At 35.1% G+C, this 10,724-nt stretch overlaps 1 protein-coding gene across 1 annotated transcript; it reads left to right on the top strand.

Moving 5' to 3' along the window:
- The first annotated feature begins 9,065 nt into the window (after positions 1-9,065).
- LOC123258957 lies at positions 9,066-10,286 on the top strand. Its single transcript, XM_044719215.1, has 2 exons — positions 9,066-9,648; positions 9,724-10,286. The coding sequence occupies exons 1-2, from the start codon at positions 9,066-9,068 to the stop codon at positions 10,284-10,286; spliced, it is 1,146 nt and encodes a 381-aa protein (XP_044575150.1).
- The last annotated feature ends 438 nt before the right edge of the window (positions 10,287-10,724 follow it).

The following is a 10,724-nucleotide window of genomic DNA, read 5'->3' as shown; positions in this document are numbered from 1 at the left end:
ACTCTGTTAGGGTCCTGGAGTACTCCTGGTCCATCATGTAATTATTTAAAATAATTTGGAGCTAAAAACTACGAAGAAAAGTACCAGGGGTACTCGCTCATTCTCGGTTCGGGTCCTGGAGTGCTCATGGACCATTAACTAACTATTAAAAATTATTTGGAGCAAAAAAGTATGGAGGGAATACCTTGGGCAATCGCTCATACTCGGTTTGCATCCTGGCGTACTTCTGAGTCACCTAATAATTATTTAAAATTATTTGGAGCTAAAATCTACAGAGAAAAGTACCTGGGGTACTCGCTTAAACACGGTTCGGGTCCCGGGGTGCTCGTGGTCCATCAAGTAATTATTTAAAATTATTTAGAGATAAAAACTATGAAGGAAAGTACCTGGGGTACTTGCTCATACTCGGTTCAGGTTCTGTAGTGCTCTGTTTAATTAAATAATTAGTTAAAATAATTAGGAGCAAAAAACTAGGGAAGGAAGTACCTAGGGTACTCGCTCATTCTCGGTTCAGGTCCTGAAGTGCTCATAGTCCATCAGCCAATTATTTAAAATTATTTGGAGTTAAAAACTACGAAGGTAAGTATCTGGAGGACTCGATGATACTCGGTTAAGGTGCTGGAGTGCTCCTGTTTAAGTAAATAAATAATTAAAATTATTTGGAGCAAAAAACTATGGAAGGAAGTATCTGGGGTACTCGCTCATTATCGGTTCCGTCCCTAGAGTGCTCCTCGTATGTTAAATGATCGTTTAAATTATTTGGAGCAAAAAACCACTGAAGGGAATACCTGGGGTAATCGCCCATACTCGATTTGCATCCTGGCGGGCTCTTGGATGATCTAATAATTATTTAAAATTATTTGGAGCTAAAAACTATGGAGGAAAGTACCTGGGGTACTTGCTCATTATCGGTTCCGTCCCTAGAGTGCTCCTCGTATGTTAAATGATCGTTTAAATTATTTGGAGCAAAAAACTACGGAAGGGAATACCTGGGGTAATCGCCCATACTCGATTTGCATCCTGGCAGGCTCACGGGTCATGTAATAATTATTTAAAATGATTTGGAGCAAAAAACTATGGAAGGAAGTACCTGGGGTACTTGCTCATTGTCGGTTCCGTCCCTAGAGTGCTCCTCGTATGTTAAATGATTATTTAAAATTATTTGGAGCAAAAAACTACGGAGGGAAATACCTGGGGTACTCGCTCATACTCGGTTCGAGTCTTGGAGTGCTCGTGGTCCATCAAGTAATCATTTAAAATTATTTGGAGCAAAAAACTATGGAGGAAAGTACCTGGAGTACTAGCTCATACTCGGTTCGGGTGCTGGAGTGCTCCTGCCTTATTAAAAAATTATTTTTAATTACTTGGAGCCAAAAGCTACGTAGGAAAACACCTGGACTCAGTTTTACATTATTTTTATTTTTTTGACACTTTAGCGCCATCTGTGAATGAAATTGATATTCGTAATAATTATTTAAATTATTCAGTTATATTTTTCACCACCCGGTGACTCTGCTGCATTTTTCTCGAGTTGGGACGATGAAAATTGGGACGCTGAACAGCTGGGTCTTTGCTTAGCTGGGACAATGACATATACCCAAGTTTTTAATTATTTATTAGTATTCTGTTGAATATTTTTAATTTTCAATATTACTTTGAATTTAAAAAAAAATTGATTTATCATCATAAATAATTTAAATTAATTATCAATTAATGAATAAAATTTTCATTTTTATTCAATTAGTTTTTAATGATTATTATTTTATTGAATTATTAAAAAAATTTTTAATACATTATTATTTTAATTTCTTAATATTATTTTGTTTATGATGATAATTTAGTTGATATAAATTATTTTTCCATTATTTAATACTGAATAGTTGAGTTACATTATTTACTTTTTATAATTTCTATTTACACATCAAAAATTTTACGACACTAATGGAGTCTATAAATTCATTAAAAATAATCCACATTCCTGGTGATGGTGCGTGTCTTTTTTCTTCATTATCGTTTTTGTTTTATGGTACTATATCAATGAGTGCTGTTATAAGAAAAAAAATTGTTCGTTACGTGTTTGACAACTGGCAAAGGTTCAAATGTTTTTCTCAACAATTATCTGGGGAACCTTATAAAACTAAACATTTGTACTTTGATGACATGTCAAAGTTAGATACGTATGGATCTCTTTGTGAAGTTAGAGCAGCATCAGAAATATTTCCGTATGAAAGTAAAGTCTATGAAAATAACTGCTTTGTAGCTACGTTCGGCGAAGTACTATGTGGAATTAAAAGATTAATGTTCACTGGAAATTTTAATAGTGGTCATTTCAACGCTTTAGTTCCATTAACTGAATCCATCAACCATGATATTGCTCAATCAGACCGTCTTGATGTTCAAGTATCATGTCCTATCAACACGCAAACTGACGATGCGATAAATTCATCTTTTACTCAAATTGATTCCAATACTGTTCTATATAATTTAGATCAATCGATTTCTTCTATTCAGTCACCATCAAAAAAAGGTCAAAAACGAAGAAAAAGATTTTCAGGTGAAATTAGAGCTAAACAACTTAGAGAAGCTGCTTCAAAATACACGGAAACCCATAAAGAAGTCAACCAAAAAGCTGTTAAACAATACAAACAAAATCATCCTGAGATCCAGAAAAAAGCTGTTAAACAATACAAACAAAATCATCCTGAGATCCAGAAAAAAGCTGTTCAAAAATATGTTCAAAATCATCTTCAAGTTAAGAAAAAAGCTCAAAAAAATTATCAGGCCAGAAATCCACATATTTTTAGAGAGAATTCAGTTATATATCTCGAAAAAAGATCAAAAACTAAATTATTGCCCTGGACTTCTAAGGCTTTTTCCGGTTTTAAATACAACTGTCAAATTGACTATTCAAAAGACAAAATTGTACATCTTGGATCACGGTTACCTTGCTCTTGGTGTCGTGCTCTGAAATGGAAAGATGAAACTGAAGGAATGTGCTGCAGTAGCGATAAAGTTCAACTGTCTAAGCTGGGTCCTTATCCTGAACCCTTACATAGTTTACTTACTCATCAGCATCCATTATCAGAACATTTTTTTTCTAATATTCGTAAGTATAATGGATGCTTTCAAATGACGTCTTTCGGAGGAAAGCAGGTACGTGAAGGTAATTTTATGCCAACATTTAAAATTCAAGGACAGGTCTACCACAGAATAGGGAGTTTAATGGCTAGCTCTGATCAACAGCCTTCTTTTCTTCAAATATATTTTGTTGGTGATGATGATAGTGAACGAGATATTCGTTGTGGCATTTATCATGGAATTAATTCAAAATTAACTCATTAATTGCAGATAATGCTTCATGATCACAATAAGTATATTCTTGATTTTAAAGTTGCAATAGATTCAGTTCCAAAAGGTCAAAAGGAGTTCAAAGTCGTGATTAATGCTGATCGAAAACCTTCTGGTGAACATAAAGGCCGCTTTAATGCTCCTCAAGCTAGGGAAGTAGCTGTCCTTATCGTTGGGCAGGATTTTGAAAAACGAGATATCGTTCTCCAAAGCAGAAGCAATCAAGTCGTGCGAATCAGCGAGACACACCGTGCTTATGATGCTTTGCAATACCCATTGATGTTTTGTTATGGAGAAGATGGATATCACATTAATATTCCGAAGCGTGATGAGAAGACTAAGACTCCTCTTAATAAAACCGTGTCAGCTTCAGAATTTTACAGCTTCAGGATTATGGAACGCGATGGCAGTGCAGCCAGATCGTGGGTAGAAGTTACCCTTTCCCTAGACCTCTACCCACACGCCACACAATGACACACTACTGTATCCGTGAGCGAGCAGCGTCGATGTTGCTCGGAAGGAGCCGAGAGCGACCGAAGTCCGTTGCCCCTCGCGCGCCAAAGTTCCACCACCAAACCGCCAGCATTTACTCCAATACATGGAAGCTGAGCACGTTCGTGAGTCGGCAAGCCAAAAGTGAGGCTTGGAAAAAAATGAAGTCAGCGCGAGGATCCTCGCGTGTGACGTCATGCGTCAAATTTTTTATGTTTTCAGGTTCTTCTTTTATAAATTATAAATTATAATAATAATAATAATAATAATTATTATTATTATTATTATTTATCATTAATAATTGTTATTACGGTTAATTCTTACTCGGAATTCCTAAATGCAAGTTAAATATAAATTACCACTGTGTCCCTGTAACATCCCTTGATAGGCGCGCGGCAAATTTTTTGGCTCGGGTGCCTAAAGTACCGGGTTCGAGAACTTGGCAATTTTTTTTTTTTTATTTTTTTTAAACAAAAATATTTTTTATTTTTTTTTTTTAATACAAATTATTGTTATTACTTGTTAATTTTTTTTTGCTTATAATTAAATTTTTACACAAGCAAACGTATAAAATTTATTATTAAAATTGTAATTATTGTTTTATTGTTATTCTTACTATTATTATTATTATTGTTATCATTATCATTATTATTATTGTTAATATTATGGTTAATAGTTCATGATAACTTGAAATTCCTAAATTCCTAAAAATTTTTTTTATTTTGTTTTTTTTTAATTTTTATAATTTTTTTAAATTAAAATTTTGTTAATTTCTTTTTGAATAAAAATACTTGTCATTTTATTTTATATAATTATTTTTGTCATTTTTTATTTTATAAAAATTGTTGTCATTTGTTTTCAAATAATTATTTCTGTCTTTTTTTGTTTGTAATTTTATTTTTACACTAATTTATTATTAGTATTAATTTTCACAGACTTATTCCTTCTCTATGAACGTATCTGTGAGTTAGTGTGAGTCTCGAATGTTTTTCCTAGTAGTAACCGTCGTTCGGGAGCTTTTGTTTTCGCTCGCGTCTTAATATGTAACTCTTTGTCTGAAAAGCGCGACTTTTTTTCATATCTTGACTGTCAGCTATCTATACAAGTGTATTGTCTCCAGCAATCAAGGTATTTATTATTATTGTAAGCACACGTTTACTTTTTTTTATAATAATTGAATATTTTCAATTATTTTTTTTTAATTATTATTATTATATAGATTTATATTAGTTTAGCGTTAGTAAAATAGTAAATAACCTGTGATTTCGTGACAGGTTATTCGCGGTCGTGTGACATTTTTCGCGCCATTATTTAGTACGCGGTTCAGGATTTTTAATTTATTATTTATTTGTTTGCGGTGGATTATTCGGGTTGTGTGACCAGTGACTTGGTATTGTGTGTGTCGATAAGGATTGTGTGATTCGTGATTAATTATCCTCATTGCGTGACGGATTATTCGGCATTGTGTGACGCGTTTCGGGATTGAGTGATCGGTAAGTGTAGATTTGTGTGTATGCCGTACGTTAATGTTGTGTGTTTCGTAGGTCAGGGTTGTTTGTGCGGTAGGTCGGGAGTGTGTGATCCGTGATTTAGGTTTTTTTAATGCGTGGTTCGGGTTTTCGTGAAATTTAAAATTTCTTTTACGCGTTTTATTGATTTTTTGATCGGCAATTCGTGACTCGTGATTTTTTCTTTCGGTGAAATCGTATCATTGATTCGTTTCAATTAATTTTTTGTAAATTTTTAATTTGATAATTTTTTCAATAATATTTTTTTTTATATTCATTATCTTTTTTTAATAATGGCTGAGCCTACAATTAAAAAGCCAAGATTGGCCAAAATTTTTCAGCATCAATGGTACGATAGCTACCCAGAGTGGCGTAAATGGGTTAAGGAAATTCCTTCGGACCCCGCGAAATTTTTTTGCGTTGCGTGTAAAGTCACACTGTCGTGCGGATGCAGTGAAATCTTGCGGCATTCAAAATCAGGGGGGCATATAAAAAATATGCATTTACTGACCGAGGAATCGAAAAATGTCCAGAATACGATGCCTTCTGCGTTTGTTCAGGAAGCAGCTTGTGCTCTTGAATCAGAATCTTATTCAGCTGATGGTGATGCTGAATTTGATTTCAAAGAAAGAGTACAAATTGCTGAACTTCGTTTCGCGAGGTTTTTTGCCGAAAATAACATTTCGTTAACGATCGCGTCAGACATGTTGAATTTATTTCAAACGATAGGGAATGAGCCAGCTGTGTTACAGGCTATGAAGGTCGGTAAAACTAAAGTCGGTAAACTTATTGGAAATGTTCTTGGCGTAGTTGAAACCGATCGTATTAGTAAAGTATTACGCGATAATAACTTTTCGATTCATTTAGATGAAAGTTCGGATTGTACGAACGATAAATGGATGGCGGTCATGGTGCGTTACATTGAGCCAAATATGTTGACAGTTAGAACTGAATTATTGTAATTAATTCATTTAGATGCGACTGACTGTTCAGCCACTGAGCTATTCAAGTCGCTTAAGCATGAACTTTGGAAGAAACAAATTCCATTATCCAACATAGTTGGCTACGCGAGTGATAATGCATCGGTTATGATGGTCAACCATTTATCAGTTCGTAAATTATTAACGGAAAATTGTCCCAAGCTTATTACGCTACCGTGTATTTGCCATTCTCTCGCGTTAAGTGCCAGCGCTGCATATGCTTTAATTCCAGATGAAATTAATAGTTTCATAAAAAATATTGCATCATTTTTGAATGCTAGCCCCAAAAGGACAGCCATCTTTCGCGATTTTCAAAAAAATTTTCAGGATCGTCCGTTGAAAATAACGCGATATGCTGAAACAAGATGATTGTCGCGTCATTCCGCGATTGATAAAATTTTAAAAAATTGGGATACACTGATGGCTTTTTTAACTGAACAGTCTTTCGAAAAAGGCAAACAAGCAGATGAATTTCTTGAAATTTTAAAAATGCCATTGACAAAAGCATATCTGCTTTTTTTGCATTTCACACTTGATTTTTTCAATAAATTAAACGCTTTTTTTCAAAATGAAAAAACTTTAGTTCACTGCTTGCAGCCTTATTCAAAAAAGATGCTTCTGGAGATTCTACAGAAATTTTTGAAACCTGCTATGTTGCAGCCAGAAATGTTCGATGCATATGCTCGTGACATCAAATTCGAAAATGGCGCAAATCAGTTTGATTTATCCGAAATTGATGTTGGTCATGATTGCAACGAATATTTAAAAAATAAACTTTCTGAAGGGACTCCACAAGCGGAAATCGACACATTCCGTCAAAAATGCCTTCAGTTCTACGTTACTGCGGCACAGCAAATCGTCAAAAGACTTCCATTCGATGACCCGTTTTTAAAAAGTTTGACGGTATTCGAGAGATATCCCGCGTTATTTTATTCGGATCGCAGCAAGACACTCGCTTTCGTGATTAACATTTGTCGCCATTTGCGTGTTACCGACGAAGAAAGTGTTACTCGCGAGTGGCAATCCTTATATCACAAAAATGACCTTCAGAAGGAAGAATGGGGCAAATTGTCATTTGATGAAATGTGGATGGCAATTTGCTCTGTTACCAATTCTGATGGTGGTTTTCGGTACGATAGTTTGCGTTTATTGCTGGATATAGTGAGGGCATTACCTCATTCAAATGCTGCGGCTGAAAGAGCGTTCTCATTCATCCCAGACGTAAAAACAAAAAAAAGGAATGGTCTTGATGCGAGTACACTCAATTCACTTTGCGTCTTGAAAACAGCTATGAGGACTAGGGGGGACAGTGCGACCACTGCAAATATAGATAGGGAACATCTTTCGAAAATGGACGCGAATAATTTATATAATAAGAAAGACACAAAATCAAAAGAAAAACTTCGCGTGCAAGCTTACAACCTAGATGAAAACTGGGACGTTTACGAATTTATCGAATAGGTTAAATGTAGAATTAATTTTTTTCTAAAATATTTATGCAATATTTTGGCTGTGATTAGAATATATTTATTATACCAAATGGTTAGCTTTAATTATTTATGTGCAATCTTTAAAATACTTGGATTTGAAGGTTTCTTTTGATTTTGTCGTGGATTAGACCTACTGGGGATACCACGTTAAAAAAAGTGCGTACCATTTTATCTTACCCCATGGGTGACGTGGAAAGACATAAAAAAAAAAATTATAAAAATGAAAAAAAAAAAAAATTATAAAAAATTTTTGTTTGAAAAAAAAAAAAAAAAAAAAAAACATTGCCGAGTTCTCGAACCCGGTACTTTAGGCACCCGAGCCAAAAGATTTACCGCGCGCCTATCAAGGCAGCTCAGTGAGAATAAGTAGTAACTTATATTTAAAATGCGTTTAGGAATTTCAAGTTATCATTAACTATTAACCATAATATTAACAATAATAATAATGATAATGATAACAATAATAATAATAATAGTAAGAATAACAATAAAACAATAATTACAATTTTAATAATAAATTTTATACGTTTGCTTGTGTAAAAATTTAATTATAAGCAAAAAAAAAAAAATTAACAAGTAATAACAATAATTTGTATTAAAAAAAAAAAATAAAAAATATTTTTGTTTAAAAAAAAATAAAAAAAAAAAAATTGCCAAGTTTTCGAACCCGGTACTTTAGGCACCCGAGCCAAAAAATTTGCCGCGCGCCTATCAAGGGATGTTACAGGGACACAGTGGTAATTTATATTTAACTTGCATTTAGGAATTCCGAGTAAGAATTAACCGTAATAACAATTATTAATGATAAATAATAATAATAATAATAATTATTATTATTATTATTATTATAATTTATAATTTATAAAAGAAGAACCTGAAAACATAAAAAATTTGACGCATGACGTCACACGCGAGGATCCTCGCGCTGACTTCATTTTTTTCCAAGCCTCACTTTTGGCTTGCCGACTCACGAACGTGCTCAGCTTCCATGTATTGGAGTAAATGCTGGCGGTTTGGTGGTGGAACTTTGGCGCGCGAGGGGCAACGGACTTCGGTCGCTCTCGGCTCCTTCCGAGCAACATCGACGCTGCTCGCTCACGGATACAGTAGTGTATCATTGTGTGGCGTGTGGGTAGAGGTCTAGGGAAAGGGTAACTTCTACCCACGATCTGGCTGCACTGCGCGATGGTGAAGAAGGTTGCTTATTATTATTATTTCGTAATCTTTTAAATCAATTTTTAGTAGACATGTATGCCAAAATTGAGACTGAACGACTTAACTGGATCCGTAATAACCAAAAAAAGCTGAGAAGTGAGGAATATGTTCTTTTAAAGGATGCTTTGACGAAAAATGATGGACAATCATCAACTATCGGAAAAATGGTTGTGTTACCTTCTTCTTTTACTGGTGGACCCCGTTATATTCATGAGCGAACTCAGGATGCAATGACATATGTTCGACATTATGGACGGCCAGATTTGTTTATTACTTTCACCTGCAATCCCAAGTGGCCAGAAATAACAGAGCTTTTGCGTCAAGGTCAAAAATCACATGATCGACATGACATTGTAGCGAGAGTTTTTAATGTAAAAGTAAAACATATGATGAAGCTTCTTACAGTGGGTAGTATTTTTGGTAAAACAAAATGTCATATGTACACTATCGAATGGCAGAAACGTGGACTTCCTCATGTTCACATTCTACTGTGGTTGGAAGAAAAAATAAGATCTGAGTCTGTTGACCAAATTATAAGCGCTGAATTACCTGATCCTAACCTAGATCCAGATCTTTTTGAAATCATAAAATCAACCATGATTCATGGTCCATGTGGTTCTTTCAACTCAAAGTCACCCTGTATGGTTGAAGGAAAGTGTACTTAAAGATATCCTAAGGCATTTTTAAAAGAAACTGTCACTGGAGACGATGGCTATCCTCAGTATCGCAGACAATCTCCAGCAGATGGTGGAATGAAAATAACCCTTAACGGAGTTGAAGTTGACAATAGATGGGTAGTCCCGTACAATCCCGTTCTGTCCCGTACTTTTAAAGCTCATATTAATGTGGAATATTATAATTCTGTTAAGTCTATTAAATACATTTGTAACTACCTTAATAAAAGATCTGACCGAGCAGCGTTTACCGTTGAGGATTTTGATGAGGTGAAAAAGTACCAAGCAGGACGTTACATTAGTAGTTCTGAAGCGGTTTGGCGCATACTTTGTTTTTCTATTCATGACAGATTTCCTTCTGTCATGCATCTTGCTGTACATCTTGAAAACGGTCAACGAGTTTACTTCACAGAAGGAAATGTAATTGATAAAGTTGTTAATTCACCAAAGACAACTCTAATGGCTTTTGTTGAACTTTGCAACTGTGATAATTTTGCAAAAACTCTTTTTTACTTTGAAGTTCCGGCTTACTATGTATGGAAGAACAACCACTTTGAAAGGCGGAAAAAAGGTAAGTAGTGATGCTGGGGGGGGGGTGATACCGACATTACAGGAATCTACCTTACCGACCGAGGGGTCGTGTCCATGCTAAGTTACCATTCGTAGATATGTGAGTCCTGTTTTACCGACCTGTTTTACCGACGTGGATATGGTGGAGGTTGTAGGTGGCGCTGGTGGCGAGTTCTGCCACCATTTTTTAAATCTATCCGCCATTTTCCCGCCATTTTTGAATCTTACTATCCGCCATTTTGAATCTGCCATCTGGTGGCTGCTATCCGCCATTTTAAGTCCGTCATCTGGTGGCTGCTATCCACCATTTTGAATTCGCTATCTTGTGGCTGCTATCTGCCATCTGCTGTCTGAAATCCGCCATCTGGTGGCTGCTATCTGCTATCTGGTGGCTGCTATCCGCCATTTTGAATTGTGAATTTGCTATCTGAAATTGGCCATCTGGTG

This window comes from Cotesia glomerata, linkage group LG2, assembly GCF_020080835.1.
Source record: "Cotesia glomerata isolate CgM1 linkage group LG2, MPM_Cglom_v2.3, whole genome shotgun sequence".
Lineage (NCBI taxonomy): Eukaryota > Metazoa > Arthropoda > Insecta > Hymenoptera > Braconidae > Cotesia > Cotesia glomerata.
Note: the sequence above shows the minus strand (reverse complement) of the source record. Positions and strands in the feature narration are given on the sequence as shown.

Bases quoted from the DNA above. Each gene is read 5' to 3' on its own strand.
- LOC123258957 (XM_044719215.1), top strand. From the start codon at position 9,066: ATGTATGCCAAAATTGAGACTGAACGACTTAACTGGATCCGTAATAAC. The intron at 9,649-9,723 runs GTTCTTTCAACT...CATTTTTAAAAG, and splicing joins CATGATTCATGGTCCATGTG to AAACTGTCACTGGAGACGAT.